At 42.5% G+C, this 18,489-nt stretch overlaps 1 protein-coding gene across 2 annotated transcripts in view; it reads right to left on the bottom strand.

Annotated features, from left to right (window-relative positions):
* CHGB (chromogranin B) overlaps positions 1–9,055 on the bottom strand; it is a 67,731-nt gene extending 58,676 nt beyond the window's left edge. The window contains exons 1-3 of one of the 2 annotated variants that reach the window (XM_003203784.5): positions 8,904–9,055; positions 8,338–8,449; positions 6,781–6,953 (exon numbers count right to left, since the gene is read on the bottom strand). In XM_003203784.5, coding sequence (XP_003203832.4) covers positions 6,781–6,953; positions 8,338–8,429 — 265 coding nt within the window. In that variant the 5' untranslated portion in view covers positions 8,430–8,449; positions 8,904–9,055. The remainder of the gene's footprint in view (positions 1–6,780; positions 6,954–8,337; positions 8,450–8,903) is intronic. The other variant, XM_085219120.1, reaches the window with a different exon arrangement.
* Between the last annotated feature and the right edge of the window lie 9,434 nt (positions 9,056–18,489).

Genomic DNA, 18,489 nt, shown 5'->3' with positions numbered 1-18,489 from the left:
TGAATATAAAGATGTTATAATTATGAAATAAACCAGAGTTTGGCTAAGCAGGTTATAACAACAAAAAGAGAATAGATAGAAAGCTTACCCATGCCCTAGGCTCGCTGCAAAACTCCAGAGGAGGAATCTCCAGAAGAGATCCTTCATCACTGGCAGTCAGCTCTTAAATGGGTCTAGGAGAGGTGCAGCCAGGCTCCACCCCTTCCTGCAGCACAGGTGAATTGCCTTCACCTGTGCTCCTGTGGCTGACTCATTGCTCACCTCAGGTGATCAATCAGAGGTTCAGGCCGTGATTCAGCAGTTCCCATACACACAGCTATACCACAACTGACACCAAACTCCCAAGTTTTCCTTTATGCACAGAAGCCCAGAATCTGCTCAGAGAACTTCAGTGTGAGAAAAGAACTCCTCGTCCTTGTTACAACAGCATCCCTCTCTACTTGATTTCTGATTATTAGTGGTTTAACAAATCTAGTCTGTTTTCACAGAACACAAATGTACTCTAAGACGCCGAAGTCTAAAAGGAAAGTTGCATGTCCCAGTTTCTTCCCTTTACTTTATAAGTATGGTGCTTAGTCACCTTAAAAAAGTCTGCAAAGAACAAAGCACTAGCTTTTTCTCATCCAGCATCTATTTTTGGCTGGATACTTTATATAATATATGCCTGAAAAAAACAATTTACCAAAGAGGTAGAGCTCTTCAGCAACTGAGCAGTACTGAGTTCTTTATTTTTATGTTGTGCATTTCTCTGTATCGCTTTTATGCACAATGGCATGAATTCTATTTTGCTGCTTCATTCAATATTCAACACAGTGGAGCCATAAGGAGACACTGGGAATTTTAATGCTGTCAAAGCCACAGAGCTATCCCACCTGAGGGACTGGCCATCACTCCTGTGGAGCTGGACAAATTCCCTTCATTGAATATGTGCCCTACTGGATCACCATTCTTAGCATTTGAGATATTTCACCTTTTCTTTCCCCTCTGGAAAACATTAAAAAAAATCTGTAATGTTTTGATGATATTTGAGATTACTTTGTTAGAAATCATCCATGAAACATACATACACCTTGAAAATAGGTGCTCCTTTGCTTTTGATAAGCTAAACAGATCTTCTGCCTTGACAAATAAATGGGTGCTTACACCAGCAGGGGTAAAAGAAGAGAAAGTTGATAAAAATAGAACCTTTGGGGAGGCTAGGAAATGACAGCTGCACCCCAAAAAGCAAAATAGCCAATGTTTAAAGATGCTTCATTCTCATAACACAATGAGATCTTGGTACGGTTGTAATTGTAACAGAAGATACAGAAAGGCTGTTCCCAGACAAAAACAAATACATCCTCTGCGAACTGGCAATATAAGCTTCCTTATGCCAAGATTCACACTCCGAATCGTGAGCAGCCAACATTCCCCAGAAACTTTCCCACATCAGCCTTGGAGACTGTCTAGCATCATTTCTCAGTGGCAGTAAACTAACAGGACTGAGCTCAGTACAGAGGCACACATCTGCACCAGCTGAAGAAAAGTGACCAACCCTCTAAGATTGGTAGCAAGGGAAACGAGTAACATCACTCACTAGAGGGCAGCCGAAACAAACCAAAACCCCAGTAATTCTCCAAACAGGAGCCACAACCCCCAGCAAGTCAAAAGCAGTTAAGAGTTAAGCACAGGCCATTTGTCTAGAAAGACACAGTTATTTCTAAAGGTGCTTGTCATCACAGGTCAAACCAAAATGCGTTTAACAAGTGGGAGAATGCTATCATCCTACAGTCCAAGATCCTTCATACCAGCACCCAGCACTTTTCTACTGTACCTTTGCCTTCACCTTCACATCAAATTAAATATAAGATACTTTTTGGGCAGCCTATATCTTTTTGGTAAAGAAGTTTCTATAACTTTTGCAGTCAGAAATACAAGTTAAAGGGTTGGGGTTTTTTTGTGTTTTTTTTTTGTTTTTTTTTTTTAAGTCCAGCTGTTGCTCATTCTCAAAATGATTTAAAATATCATTTTTGTTTTGGATTTACAAAACTAATGCAGGCCTCTTAAATGAGACCTTACATAAGACCTCTAGTCTTCTGTTTGTCTCCAGCACGTCCAGGCAAAATGATATTTTGGAAACTTTGCTACTTTTGGTAGCAGTGGCAGCCCAAACAGCCACCTCTAATTTCTATACCACATAATGAATGAATGCGCTGAGCTCAGGACTGAGCTGGAGCTCCAAGCACCCAACAAGTGCCAGCCCTGAAAGGTTGCTGCTGACATGAGAAGTACAGCCTGCTCCTTTCATTTCCAACTTCTACATCAGCACTTGTGTGCAACTCCCTTACAAAAAAAAAAAAGCACAAGCCATGCCAGATTTCAGTAAACACAACTCGATTCCGCAAGGGATTAAGCAACTCTTGACAGGCAAGAGGACGTGGTAAACAGGAGAGAGCTTTTAAGGACAAATCACATGCACTGACATTAACATGACTCCACAGACACAAACAAGCCGCTGCAAAAGGAAGCATGTGAACTCAGTAGGTATGTGCAGCATTTTTTTCAGAGAAATCATAATTATCTGTAGAACTGAGAGGTGCATTAACAGGTTGGGAATTTCTGCTTTGATTAACACAGGCTGCTTGAAAAAAAAAAAAAAAGCAATCCAAACAATCCAAAAACCATGACAGCTTTTAGGTTTAAACCAGAACTATCTGGTGGTCAGGCCTCTTCTTGATTTTAGCTGCAGCAGCAGCACCATGGGCAACTCACCACTTCACCCAAGCTTCTCTGGCTCTGGACCACACAGAACTGCTCTATAGTTCTGCTCAGCTTCTCCCAGGCCCTCACTAGTAGTTACTAACAACATGCTTTTGAAGGAACACCACCATTGATCAAAAGGAACCTAAAGTTGGCTGCCCACAAGGAAAAAGCAATTATGTTCTAACATTACTTTTTCCAGAAGCCACAGTTCTGGAAAAATTGTAACCCCGTAAGAAAGACAGGACACATTGCAGACCTCTGTATCTTCACACAAACCTCTGTTGCTGCCAGCAAGTGTAGCTGTCCTCACATCTGTATCTCCACCTGAGTACCAGTGCCAGCACTAAGGATAGAGCAGGAATAAGAACTAGGGCCAGCTTGGAACACTTGTTGTATTGAAGGGGTCACAGCAGTTCATGGACAATAACCAAGTCACTTCACGCTCAAACACAAAGCAAATTGTAAGAACGAAGTAGTGACTCCAGAGAGGGTTGAAAACCTCTATTTCCCAAACTGATACTTTTCTGAAAGCTAGCGTTTAGACATACGTGAGTCTCTCCAATCACACAGTAAATTATTTGTTTTCCCACTCCACCCAGCCACTCCATCATCATCTTTCTTCTTCTATAGTCAGCCTTCCTCTAGTTTCTCTGTTTCGCGATGCAACATTTTCCATACCTCTTCCCCTTTCACTGGATGATCCTGTCTACCTACTCATTCTCTTAAGGACAGATCTTCCTAACTTCTCGTGATAAAGAAAGAGACTGACAGAAGCTACACAACGTATAGGGAGGCTCAATCTTTCACAAGACTGGGATCTCTCAAAAAAGCCATGCAGGCAGACAGGGCTGAGCTCTGACCACGTGTCAGACAGGGACAGACAGGGACGGTGCCTCAAGCACAGTCCCATGCCTGCAGCCTATTCTCTAACCTTTCTTTAGGTTGTGAACTTTTCAGGCAAAGACTGTTTCAACCATCCTCGTTACACTCCGGTTCTGACCAGAAAAAGGAACATCACCAGTGACTTATTCCATTATAAACAGCTGTTTTTTAAATATTAAACCAAATAATTGAAGACCTTTCTCTTGTCCTGGTCACTGTCAAATAAGAAGTTTTGCTGGATGCTCTTCTCAGTTTAAAGGAAGTAGTAAGGTATTACTGTAGTATTGTACTCAGTGGTGAAGATTAGAAACACCATAGACAGTGAATGTCAGCTTTGATTTTTTTTTTAATTATTTTCCAGTTAAGATGGACATATAAGAAAAAAAATAATAGCAAAAAGTTCACTGATCCAATTTAATTTTTTCAATCTGCTGCTGCATAAACATTTGAACTCACAATAACAATACACAAAAAAAATACACATCTGTTACAACAGCACAGCCCTCACTTCCACACAAATCCTAAAAGTATTAATCTACGCATAACTTAGACAGTTAGCACTATTTCTGCAGGACTACTCTTCCCTTGCTTAGGGATGCCTACAGTATCACGAGGTCCTGTTTTCACAGCTAATGGGGACTATCTTCTGCTATCTCAGATGACATAGCCTCTCTAGAATAATAAGATCTATTACCAATGACTCAGGCACCAGGAACACCACATATTCATTTCCGAAACCTGAGGTTGGGATGGCACAGTATTTTAGTCAGACTCAAGTCCAGTTCATATGACAAACGTCAGATTAGATAGAGTGCAATGTCAGTCTGCTTCTTTGCTAAGGAAGCTGTCACATTCCCAGAGACTCAAAGGCCCTTGGGAAATGATTTTGAATCAGAGGAATGCCACCCCTAACAAAATTCTTTCTGGTTTAATGGGAGGACTCATCATCACACTGCTCAAGCCCATTGAGGGGTGCAGGCTATAGCCACCCCAGGCTGTGTCACAGCAGCAGTACACAATGTCTTATGAAAGACAAGTAAAGGAGCTTCCTTTTCCAAGCTATGGCTGACAGAATTTGTGTGCCAAAGAAAATCTGACAAAGCCATACTGCTTTTAGAACACTCCTTCCGCTTTTTTTGCTACACTGACCAAACTCCATGGGTTACTGAGTTGAAGTGTCATCAAAAAAAAAAAAAAGAGTTTAAGTGAGTAAGCACATCAGTTTGATACTGTTATAAAGAGAAAAGGAAGATGTTCAGAACATTAAATGGGTTTGTTGTGGTACTTAGTTACTTCACTACTGAACACTCCCTCCTACAGTGCATATCCCACTCTTACTGTGGAGTGGTTTTAGGCTGTGAGGGACTCAAAAAAAAAAAAAAAAAAAAGAGGAAGGAGAGGGCTCATGGGTCTGTTCTGCCCTTCTTAGAATATCAAAGCAGCAGGGAGTGCAGAGACAACAAGGAGGCAGGACCCAGCATCACAGCATACCTTGGTGCCAAAATTTAGCAATCTATTCTATGTGTGCATTGCAAACAAATCACCCAGTGTTATCATTTGGGCTTAGAGCTGTGTACCTTCATTTCCACATATGACACTGCTGCTATCCCTCAGACCAGTCTGAGGAGCGGTCACAAAGTTCTTCTGTGCTCCACATTCATCAGTGCAATCAAGTCTTCATGCCCCAAGACATACTAAATTGTGTTTGAGCAATTAAGCCACCTATACACATTACAGGAACTGTCTCAGAGCTACCAGAATTTCTTCATATCTGCAACATTGGGCTTCTGAAATATGAGTAGACAAAAGTCTTCCAGTTTGTCCCATCAAGGGAACTTCCCCATCCTCTTCTCACACAAAAGCAGAAAAAGGCTTATGCAGGACATTCTTTGCAGAGGTGGTCACCACCCTATTTCACAAAAATGAATGCAAAACCTCAAAGCAGACATTATTCCTCCAACAAGATAAGGATCGTGGTTTAGTAGAGCATCCAGTAGGAGACCTGCGTCATTAGAAGTCTAACATGCATGATTTCCTGGCCTGCGTAGGAAAGCCAAGCAAGGTTTGATATCTACTATTTACATATTTCATTACAGGTTCTGGATGACTTGCAATTAGAGGTGAGGACAACAGCACAGGCAAGCCATGAACATCAACTGAGCAAGATTAGTTTGGTAGATCCCACTGCCTATCTATTTAGCATGCAAAATAGCAGTATCCTCACTCACATATCTAATTCCAAGCAATTCTTTATTCTGCAAGGCCAAAATATGTCACCCAGCACCAGAAGAAGACAAGAGGCTTTACACTACTTTAGACTTCAAGGTAGTATCATCACCCTGTGGAATTGCCTTGAAAAACTATCTCCTCATGTTATTTGTGATCAAAGTTTTTTCCCCACCATTACATTACATATAATTACTACAACCTTCCATCCAGCCCGTATCGTGAATGGCAGGAAGCATCACTGGGCCTCTACATTGTGATTTGATGCCTCTTGCCATATATTCATACTGGTTGGGCTGAAGGGTATACTAATCAGAACATACCATCATTTCATCTCGTCAGAAATGCTAATACTCCTACAAATCAGAAGAGGACATTCTAAAACGCTTTTTCTGCAGGGATTCAGCCCTCCCTCAAGGAAAATGAGGAAAATGCTATTCCCCAGGAGCCAAAAGGAAACAGCTCTTATCATGCACAAGCAAATATTCACTCTCGTAATACTCAAGATTACAGAGGCCACATCCTGAGTTTTTTGGTAAAAGATGCATGATACAAAGAGCACATAAAGAGCTTAACAGAAGAGATTTTTTTTTTAAATTCTTACTGACAACAGTAATTTGAGACAGTATTTCCTCCTGATGCATGGAGGATTGCACTATGGGCTTGTTCAAGCAACTCTCTTCCTCCAAGATCACAGAAAACATGAAGAGATGGTGCTTTTAAAAACTGAGAGCATCCTTTGAACTCTCCTCTTATATATTTCCTCTACCTACAGTACAAATTATATCTATCAAGCTGGAAAAATAAACTGTGTTTTGAGACAAGGCAGATGCACCACAGTCAGACCATTGACTCATCCAAATGACACACTGACTAAAGAGATAACGCACTGGCTAAAGGAAGACCATGTAAAAAGACAGAAGCTGTTACCTGTGAGTGGAGAGGGAAAAGTATCCACAAAATTAAAAAGTTCCTCACTGCTCTCAGTGCTGTGCGGAGACAGAAAGCCCTCTGCTAGGTCACAGACAGAGGGGAGGTCCAATATGCTGCTCTCCTCTGAGTGATGATGACTTGGTGATGTCTCCTCTCTGTCCATGGTCCCACTGTAGACATAAAAACCTAGCTCAGTCAAATTTGTCTAGCATGAAAATCTGAGCAGAAGTCAACCCAGACAATCTTTGTTCAACTGCTCAGCTCACTTTGTGAGCAGAAAGAAACTGTGTCAACATATTGGTATTTAAGTAGAGAGTAAGATATTAAAAAACAACTACAAAAAAAAAAAAAAAAAAAAAAGAAACAAACACACCACCACACCAACACCAAAAACCATAGACAATAACCCTCAGTCCTGAATTGGATAATCAGGAGCCCACAGTCAATCAGATTTTCCTAGAGGGTTCTGAGAAGTACAGAACTGGGCCCCAGCACTAGAACAGTACTGAATATAATCTGCTGTGAATTTACTATGTGCACAATTTTGAAAGGAAATATGTTCTTTGGGATCTCATCTCCCTCACCAATCATGCTTCTAGATATGACAAGTTAAAAGCATTCCTCCTGGCTCTGTTCATAAAGTTCATCACTCTCAATAGCAAAAGAAACAAATATCCCTGCAATTTCATCCTGCAGGCATGGTAAGGATTTTCTGGTGTGAGGGCAGTTGAACTGTATATTCCACTCACAGTACTTTGGAAAGCTGTAGCTGAAGCACCCCCACATACCTACACCCTTCTTTAGAGCTCCTTGAACAGTTCACCAGGACAGAAATATAGAGCGAGTGGAGAGCATAGCTGGTACTACCCAGCTTCACAGTCAGCATCACACAGAGTAGGAAACAATTCTGGAGAGAATGGAACTAAAACATTCCCATCAAGCATCTCCAAACACAGCTGCACAATACCCTCAATTTCATTTTAATATCTCAATCACAAGCCTTTAGCCACCAGGAACTCACTCAACCACTCTGTGCTGCTTTCTCAATACACAAATACTTTACAGAACATTCTAATTCAGTTCTTGGTCTGAAAAACAAATAAAGGAATTCAACCACGAGTAAGTGGAAGGTTATAGTAAGAGGAGACACTGGCACAGTAGCAGAACAGTCTGAGGCCAACACTGACATAGGTAGGCTGCTGCAATCCTGGGCCTCTTTGTAGCAGTCTGTGCTGGCCTCTTCCCCTGTGTTACCACAACAGAGCTAACAACATTCGTAGCCATGTGATTATAAGAACCAGACAGCTGGTCCTAATGCAAACTAATGACTACTTCTTCTCTTTTTTTTCCTCCTGAAGTATTCCCCTCAGATCAACTCTGCAATTGCTCCAACAACTTCACAGTGCATTTTGACCACACAAGGACATTTAAATCAAGGCTATAGTGGTCCTACTCATATAGTGGGGAGATGTGTTTGTGAGGATGAACAAGACTGAGCTCAGCCTTGGCCCTTCAGACACGTGGAAGGGACATGCTGTTAGCCCTGTGCCATACCTAGGAACAGCACTGGTATGGGAGCAGTCCTCTGGGACAGGTGCCAGATGCAAAGAGCTTGTTGCTGCTTCAGGATCCTCTCCTTCCGTCATGGTTTGTCAAGCTCAGCTCGCTGGAATGAAACAAACAGGCCTGTTACATGCTTTGCATCAGCTGAGTGGGCTGACTGGACAGCGTGACCTTTCAAAACACATATGCCACCTGAAGTCAACAGCCAGTCATCACATACATTGCTGTTTGTCAAGGCTGGCACAGTGAAAGATTTTTTCTAGGAATCAGAAATAGCACATCCAATAATGCCCTTGAAACTTCTGACAGTGATGGAACCTCCTGAAAAGGTCTCAGAACACACTAGAAATCAAGCCCACACTTTCTTTACAAGCTGCTGCTGTTTACTCAAAACCTGTGAAGCAGCGGAGCAGGTCACAGCCAATAACCTTTCTTCTACGAGCAGTGGGAGCCACAGCTGCAAGCTTTCCCCCTCTCGCTACTGAAGAGAAAATCGGGCTGAAGCAAAATGCTGAATAAAAGGCGATAAGGTGAAAAATCCCGGTCCGCTTCCTTACCACCCCTCAGGCCCCGCACCCTGCGAGCAGAAGGAGGCGAGCGCGCCCACTATCAGAGCGCCGCGGGCAGAAGAAGCGGGCGGCGCCATCTTGATTTGGGGCACGCGCGCTGCCGGCGGGAGGCTCCTCCGTGTGGGGGCGGGGAGAAGAATATGGAGGGGAAAGACGTGCTGAAGAGGGTTGGGGGTGATGACGAACCGCGTGGTTTAAGTGGGTTGGGGTGAGGTTTGTTGAAAGGCTGGGGGGGATATGACGACGTGGGAGCGAAGTTCCCGCCACCAGAAAAGCTCTGGCAGTGGGGAACTTGGAAGGTCCCTCTGGCTCCTGAAGCAGCACACAGCTGCGGCAAGCAGGTGTGGCAGGGAAGATGTAATGCTCGTAAGCAGCCTTCTCTAGCTCACCAGTTCCTATCTGTGGCATTAGGCGGTGATCTTTGGACTTCCCCTTGTTTTCTTTACAAGAAGGGAGGGATCCCGTGCCCTACTGCTAGAGCAGCATACTCCCCTGCTGCCTCTGCTCCAGCCTTCACCTTCATTTCTCACACGCGTTACCAGCACAGAGATTCCACCTGCCTGCAGTATGTGGGGAAATCTCTCAATGTGCACTACATTCCTTTGTATTGGTGCATTCACGTTAGCACACATCAAAACTATGCCAGCTGCCACGTCTGAAGTTGGTTAGAGCAAGCCCAAGAAATGGGCCAAGAAATGCAGAATGAAGCCTCATGCTTGGTATTTTGCAAAGATCAACTGAGAGGCACGCGTGGGAAAAAGGAAATGCTTTCTGACTATGGCAGCTCTGTCGCAACCGGAGTTTTCAGAGTGTTGACAGTTTCAAGACCACTTGTAAGCTATACAGTTTCATGTCACTGAGCTAATGTGTATCTACTAACTTACCACCTTAAAGAGTAATTGATTTGAAAAAAAGACCTTCTCGTAAGCAGCAGGCCTAGGAACTTCCATATATTTCATTCCTTTCCCACTGTCACACCACAGAGGAACAACTCTGCTGACAAGACTTCCTCCTTTCACAATAGTTTGACATGAATTTAGTGCATGAAAACGGAACAATAGCTGAAGAGCTTCAGATCAGCAGGAAGTGCCCAGGGCAGAAGGGGTGCAGAGGGGGGTTCGAACATGGCTGATTTTTTCCCTATTGAATCATACAAAGTTTGTTCTGTTACTCTCACAACTGAAAGCATGAAAATATAGCAGTATTTAAATCCATTTTATGCATGCACTCTGCTACCCAGCTCTAGAGTTTACTGTTAAAATTGATGGAGGATCAGACTGTGCTGGGTTTCCACTGAGAAGCCCTCTCAAGCTCTCCAGACAGCACTTCATATGCTTTTTCTCTGTACAAACCTCTTGTAGTTATGCCAGTAAAGAGCAAAGGAAGGTCAAAAAAGAATTCTCCGCCACCCAAAAGGAGTAAGACACCTGTCATTCTTTAGTAATTTTTTTCACAGTCATTATCTCTTCACCTTCAGCTGTGTTCTTTGCTTGCACACCATAGCCTAAAATTGATTGATTTATCCAGCTGTGTTAGCTCATCAGATAAAGTATATTATCAGTATCCAAGGACCACATAAAAATGTTGTGTGTTTCATGTTTTGCCACATCAAAGCAATCACTTAAACCAGAAAGCCTCCTTCTAGGCTATCAGTTCCACTTAAACCTAAATATTCCTCCTTGTTATCACTGACTCCAAACAATGATAACTGAAGGGCTAGTGGGGTTTGGTGTGGCATGCTTTATCACAGCCTAACGCATTATCCTACCCCCATAAACTATACTCCAGTACTTCTCTTTGGGATGGGTTGGGGTTACTAACAGCAAGCAATCCTCTGTATTGCAAAAAATGGGTCAGCCAAGCATCTGAAAAACTCAGCCTGTGCTGGCCTTCTTTGCATGTAAGATAAATAATGCTTTTTGCTTCCTGTTTCAGTAATGAGAAATTTAAGTCTTATACTTGCTGCAATCAACACCCTAAGGTACAGGAAATTTCAAAGACCTAATGATATTTCTGCTGTAGCACATGCCAGTAAGTTGACTTCTTTTTTTTTTTTTTCCCTCCTGGGAATATGTTCCTATGGAACTACAAGTAATATCTGATTTTTTAAGGTGCCACTACAAAACCAGGCTTGAAATCATGGTGGTAGACAGCTAATGTTTTCCCCATGTCTTAACTCTGTCTTTTGGAATTTTATGATTTTGGGAGAAACTTGCTTTCTCTTCAGAAAATAGTTTTCAGTGGCAAAGCTTGAAAAACCGAATGTTCAGGATATTTCAGTACAATCAAGAATGGAAAGGAAACCTCTAGAACATTTAAGATTGTCAGTGTTAGCCTCATCAGGTCAGCTCAGAGTCTGAAGAGCTTTTATGTATATGAATCCTTTTCTGATTCATTCCTGAAATCCTCTTCCACTCTATGCACAGGAGGAAACTATACAAAATGTAAGAACTAGAGTTCGTAGCATGTGGCTGCCTCACATCCTTTCTGTTCTCCTGTTACAGTACCTGGAAGATCTCTGCTCTTCTTTCCCAACACTTCTGCTTGCCTTGATAATTCATCACCCCTCCTTGTCCACCTCACTTTGCACAGAAACATCCTTTTCACTGCTTCTCTCATCCCTTTTGTCTTTTGAGGCCTCTCACCATACTTAAATACGGCAATTTACTCCCAGTGCTCCTCTTTGCCAATACCAGTTATGACCTCTGAACCAGTGCTTCCTTTGGTATTTCATCCAAATGACCCTTACCAAAGCTCTCAATTGCTAAGACAAGGTGCCAAATAAAAGCCACACTCCTGTCCATCAGCTGCTCTGCTCTGTTCTTGAACCTTTGCTTCTATGATCATCTTTATTGTACTCTGCTTTCTCCCTCTAAGTTTCCTTTGGTGCATCCTTGTTGAGAATGTCTTAATCTTGCCACCAGAAGCCTCTCTCTGAGGGACACTGGTACTAGCACATTTAGTTCCATCCTCTACCAACTGATTCAAGTAAAGAATAGACATCAATATCAGGTTCAGAAACTACGGAGCCAAATCTATTTCTTACAACCCCCTGCCAAATCCTGTCCCCCACATTTCCTGCATTGAGTACAGGAAGCATGACTCCTGGCCCCTCTGACTGATATGGCCTCTTTTCTCTTGTGCTACCCACTTTGCATCTGCTGCATCTTGAAGCAATTTGAAGGAAAGCTTGTTATGATGCTAATACTATTCTTGTTCTGCTTAAACTTTTTGTACAGTAGATGCAGATGTTGGGTTCTTTCCCTCCCAACAAAGGAGCCTTTCTGCATCTTGCTAACCATAAAACAAAAGCATCGTGTGAAGGGAGGTTACACACAAAGCACACTGTAGCTACGCTCTCATCTTGTACCCAAACACAACTTGGGTCTGTGTTAACTAGCATTTATTTGCTTCTTCCAGGTTCCCCCTCCAGAAATGTACTTCTATATTAGTCTCAGCACCCACGCTCTTCCCTTGCATTCCTGTTCCCAGGGCTTTTGTACATTCTAATTACCCTTTGGTGCCTGTGGTGCAGCTGCTGTCTGATGGCAATCCTGCATTTCGCAGCTGTGATAGAGGAACATGGAAAGAACAGATACACTTGGAGTAGCAGATCCTACCTAGGCGCATCTTTTGTTCTCCATTTGGGGCAAAATTACCCTTTAAGCATCAGTGATCTGATATTTATCCCATTTCACTCTGATTTTAACTCTAAGAACCTAGTGAATTCCAGTCTCTTCTTAGATTCTCTAAACCTTACAATATACAGCAGTCAGCAACAGGACTGTGATTACACTGGCATAAGCGTGTGTCTGAATATCCAGATCCAGAATTTCCACAGAACTCCCTGAACTCTGGACAGAAACTGTTACAAAAGGACCTACATATGTCTATTCACACATAAATATCCCCCAACGATTTGTCATGTTCTCATGCCTTCAGATCTCCAGGGAATTTCCAAAAGATACTTCCAGCCTGACTTGAAGTAAATAGTCCCAGGAGCACAGGAAATAAAGGTTGGCTTCATGCCTGGATTTTCCAGTGCCTGATGTACTAAGGAGGTCCAATCAGAAGTGTCAACAGCAGCATTCACAGCACTTCACTCTGGGTCTTCTTATGCTCAGGAGCTGAGCCATTTTCACTGGACATGTACATTTGTAAGGTCTCTCCTCTGTCTTGTAACGGAGTTTTGTTACAGCAAGCACATTAGCTCCAAGACCATTACCTGTTTATCAGGTTAGATCAGAGTTCAAAAGTAACTTGAGATCAGCACGAACACATTGGCTTTCTTTCCCTTGGAAGCTAGGCTAAAAGTAAATAAAAAAGTCATGTCTTTCCTCTAAATGGCTGCTTTCCTGGAAGAGGGGTGATGGTGAATAGAGAGAAACCAAAGGCTAGAGAGCAGGGAGTGCTGGAAGAAATTGCCCTGTATTTATGCACAGCATTGTCTGCCCTGGCAGTTCTCTCCAGTGCATTGCTCTGGGAAATTTCTAACTAGGTTTTGCAGCTGTCTGCATACTGTTTTACTTTAATTAACTGAGGGTCTCATTCATAAGACATAAGATTGACAAGTGCTTTTGTATTAATTATACCCATCTATTACTCTTGGAGAGCATCTTTATGATGCTCCTTATGATGGAGGCTCCAGGCTAATCTGGTTCAATGCATTTTGATTTGAGACAACAGTCTTATTACCTGTCATCTCAACTGTTTGGGTGATGGCTCTTTTGTAGTAGCTACATTATCATTTTCCTGTGATTTTTATGAGGTTATGGCTGCCAAGGTCTTCTCTAGGGTCCACTCAAGATGTGTTCACTTCTAGCATTTGAAATCCAGCTTCAAGTGCTTAGTCCCAGTTAAAGGGACTAAAGTCAGGTACACATCAGTTCCCCTGCATGAAAGGGACACTGAAGAGCTGGAGATGTGCTGCTAATAGATAGTGCCATGAAAATGTTCCAAGCACTGTTAGCTCTTCTCCACCTGGTCAAGGCAGGGCTCTTTCCTTGTTATTCAGAGCCGGAGCTGTGAAATGCTCCCAAAGTCCTGACTTATCTGGGAGGCCTAGCAGTTATCATTAAAGGAAAGACTTTTATTCATTGCTACCTTTTTGCCTTAGGCTATTCAGCAGTAAATGGTTTTGAGCCTTCCTCTTTGAAGCTGCAAGCAGAAAGACATGGAAGCACAATGGAAATTCTCTCCCAGCCTGGAGACAGAGGAAAGCCAAGCTAAACCTGGCAGCAACACATTAATGCATAAACTGATCTTCCCCTCTGCCTGTAGCACCTTTGTACTTGCTTGCGAATGTTCACCTGAGCTACCCTGATCTTGTGTCACCAACTCTGAGCCATGTTATCATGCAATAAATCTACATAACCACCTCAGAAGGAACACAAAGCTATCATGCCCACCTGCTGCTTCAACACTCACAGCTCCTGAAGGCCCCATTACTACCAAAAGATTTGAGCCAAAAAGGTTTTTTCTTTATAGAAAAAGAGGTTGGATCCTTGTTGCTGGCTTTATACTAGTATTTCTGATGTTCACCTAGTAGCAACTATTCTTGGCCTCCAGTTAATACTGAGAGGCCACCATGTAAGTGTTTGGAGGCACATCAACAGGAAGAGCTGTGCAATTTCCAGAGCTGGCACATACCCACTGCTGCTTAGTGCAGACCCAGCTCTCCATTTGCACTCCCATCTTGTCCATGCCTTGCCCCGTATATCCCTTGAAACACAGAGAGTTTCACCTACTTTTCCACTCCCAGTATTGAGAAAGTTCAGGAGAAGAAAGAAGAAAGAATTGGACTTGGCCTGATGCAGGAGAGCCCTGCAAGACTCTTCTCTGTCCTACTGGAGCACAGTTTTCCACACCCTGTTCCTGAGTCAGCTGGAGAAGGCCTTGAATTCCTCACATCCAGCAAAGCATCAAATTCCTGGATCGGCATGAAACTAAGACTGCCTTAGGCTTGGTGGATAGCAGGGAAGAGGCCCTGCTCTCTGGCCTTATTTATGACCTAGAAGCAAAGGTAAAGAGCAGACAGACCATTGTTCTTTGTCCTTAGTTTCCAGACATAAGCTCCTTAACTGCTTTGAGGCAGAGCTCTCTCCCTAATCTCTGTTATTTTTAGATTAGCTGTTTGTAAGAGATTGTTTGATGCCCACTGTATACCTACTCTGAGGCTTTTGATGCTCCTATTTCTCAGTAGTGAACACTACTGTATCTCTGGTCATATTGCTCCAGTTCATATTCTACTTATCTGGATCACAGTCAGGGTTAGACCTGGGCAGACATGGTAACAAATACCTCAAATAAAACAAAACAAAACAAAATAAAATAAAATAAAATAAAATAAAATAAAATAAAATAAAATAAAATAGATTAATAAAAATCAAAGCTGCAGTGACTCAGTCACCAGCTCTCTCTCTGGGAACAGAGCCAACACCCAGGTAGAGACCCCTTTTCAGCACAGTGAGGTGATGCAATGCAGAATCTTGTCCTCTCAGCACTTTTTAAACCAGGCCTGCAGTAGGTGGAATTTGGCTTATGCCTCAGGGCTATGTTATGCTGACATACAGGCAGATATTCCTCTTGTACTTTCAACTGGAGTCTCCCCTGAAAGAGCAGGGGAATGAGGAGCAAGGAAAACCCTGCTCACAAAACTCCATCAGGATCTCAATAGAGATTTATCCTCCTCGCAGAGAAAAACCTCTGAAATCCCACGTGCTCAGTTTCACACAAACCTCCCTTCATAGGGAACAGCAGCCATCTGCCTCTTCCAGACCAAACTCCTGCCTGTGAATACCAAAGAGTCCAAACCACACTGCCAGTCATTGTGGCTTTGTGCTGCAAGGCTTTAAGGGCATCAAAGCCAAATGTTCCCAACTCTAAGGATGACTGAACTGAAAAGAAATGCTGAAGTTTTAGAAGGCAAACATTTAAAAGGAATGTCTGCAGTTTTTCAAGTGGCTATTAGAGTAAATGAACTTCTACATATAGAATTCATATATATGAGGTATGTATGTCCAACCTGAGAAAGGTATGCTTAGCAGCTTTTCGATAATCTGCTCAAGTGTGAAAAACAGTATACAAAGGTCTCCTAATGCATGACTACAGCATGAATAATGAATGCCTCTAAAAAAACTACCAAAAAGAAAAAATAAAACTTTGGTTATAGTGCAGAAGCCCCAGCAAGTCTTGTTCTGGCCCAAGTTACCCAGGGCTCAGCATAAAAAGGGGAGACATTGCCCATCACAGTTGTTGCCACAACTCTGAAAGCTTTAAGCCAAGAGTTCATTCTAAAATGGCAGCACCAGCACTGGCAAGTAAGCCAAGATACCTGCAGTGCATTTTTGAAGACCAACAGGGAACTAATCAGTAACTTAACAGGCTGACCTAACTTCACTTAGGCCTGCAAATTACTGCTGAAACTTGTTTTTAAACAAAGTTTAGATTCATCATATTTTTAATGAAGAAAGCAAGTGCTTAAATGGTTTCCATGCAGTAACCATTTTTACTCATGCTGTGGTTTCTTATTACTAGAGCCAATGTACCTTTCTTTTTCCTTTTATCCTACAGTGACAAGTGCTCATTTACTTCCCAAGGCAGAATTCTAATACACACACATCAGCACAAGTCACTTGAAGCTGGGAGAGCTCAGCCAGTTCCTACTTTGCCCACATGAAAGTCTGTGATTTTCTTTTTTAGTGTCACAATATTTTTCACAAAGCAAGCCAATATGACACTACTGTAGGTTAAGCGGCAGAGCTGTTACAGCCAGGACACATATAGCTGTAACTTACAAGGATTAGGCGGGTATTTTCCAAGTTTCCTGTTACATCAGTAATTGATGCAATGTTATACTTAACATTTTTGTGGGATCTGTCGCTGAGACTAAGAAATAGCTGTTTCCTTGGACAGCCCCTCCTCCCATCATTACTGTGTTGCCTCACATCAGGCCCCGCAGCTCCCCAGCAATGCTCAGCAGGTGTGTGTCACGCACAAACGTGGAGGCTAAGCACCAGACCTGGATCTCCACAGAGCTGCAATTGCCATGACTCACATCATTTTAATAGCAATGCACCATCAGACAACTTGGAGCTACAAAAATAAGAGCGATTTCCCATCGCTAGGAAATTAAGCTTGTCATTTTAGAGCACAGCATGTTTCATTTTACAGAAATTAAGACAGTTAACGTGATTCTTGCAAGTTGCACTGGCAGTGCTTCCTTCCTTCACTTGCCCTGCTACCTTCCAGGCCCCGTCCACCAATTTTTCATGAAGAGGATAGCATTTGCAAAGCAAGTGTTGTGTCCCCATGATATCCTCATTATTCCCTTAGAAAACCTCCTTGTTTCTTGGATAAATTAGGGCAATTGTTTAGATACTTATGGGAACAAAAGTGCAATGGGAGATAAACCTGAGAAAGATTTGGAGGGGAAATTTTATATAATGAAAGTGTTGATACGGGGTTTTGGTTTTATGTGAAAGGAATTCCACCTTCCACTTTTCTCATAAACATCATGGCTCATGATGCTTCCCTCCCACTCTTAAACTCTGCATTGGCATTTGTTTAGCAGTTCCCTGGCAGTACTACAAGTTTCCATAGCAAACAATGTTAAATGAGAATCTAATCACAAACTCAAACTACTGAGGACTGAAAGGCAACTAAAACAGACACAGAGCAGCAGAAAAATGCAAAACATCTATGGAATATCCCTACTGAAAATTTCCTATTAATACAGGGAGACAGTGTGAAAAATATTCCCTTTAGAAGTCCTGCCTAACTAGAGCATCCAAAAGTCTATGAACCATAGTTAAAACTGCCAGATTGGGTTCAAAATCTGAGTCTGACTGGATCAGAAGAGACACTAGGAATAGAAGCCCTACCTATCCTCTGTATCCACATAAATACCAAATCCATATAAAGTGTTGTGAAAACTGGTGATAATGGGATAAAACTTAAAAATCTATGGGACTTCTCTGCAGAGCTGTAAGTCAAACACTAATGCCTTTGGCCATCAGCACTCGAGCTGGCATCAGCTGGCATGATTCATGGGCTTCAGTATAAAGAAGGCTTCAGAAATGAATGAAAGCTCTATTTACAACTTCTAATGCCCCTTAAAAGGCCTTCTGTGTAGGAGACCACCACCTATGTTAGTGGGAGCACATCACTCAAAGCAGAGTTTAATCCTAATGGAAGCAGAAAGAAGACAGCCACTCTACAGGTAGCGAACGGTCATGTCTCCCTATGTACCTAAATCATTTTAATCAAAACTGAGGGGGCAGCAAAAACCTGACTTTCATTTTTTTTTTAAAGTAGGAGGTCTAATTCTTAGGGAGTGGGATCCCCCATCACTGAGAGCTCCTGTGAAATACAGGAGGTGTGTGTACTTCTCACCTACTCACAGGTATTGTGATACCAGGATTGGTGCTGGTCTCTGAGCCACCTTTACTCGGCACAGAAAGAAAACTTGAGTCACAGAGTCAAAAGGAAGAAGAGATCTGACGGACTGATCCAGTGAACCAGCCACTCCAGTTTTAAATGAGGGTTGGGTTAACACAAGGTGCTGGAAGAGGGC

Source organism: Meleagris gallopavo, chromosome 2 (assembly GCF_905368555.1).
Source record: "Meleagris gallopavo chromosome 2, MGAL_WU_HG_1.1, whole genome shotgun sequence".
NCBI classification, from domain to species: Eukaryota; Metazoa; Chordata; class Aves; order Galliformes; family Phasianidae; genus Meleagris; species Meleagris gallopavo.
This window is presented reverse-complemented; position numbering and strand designations above follow the sequence as displayed.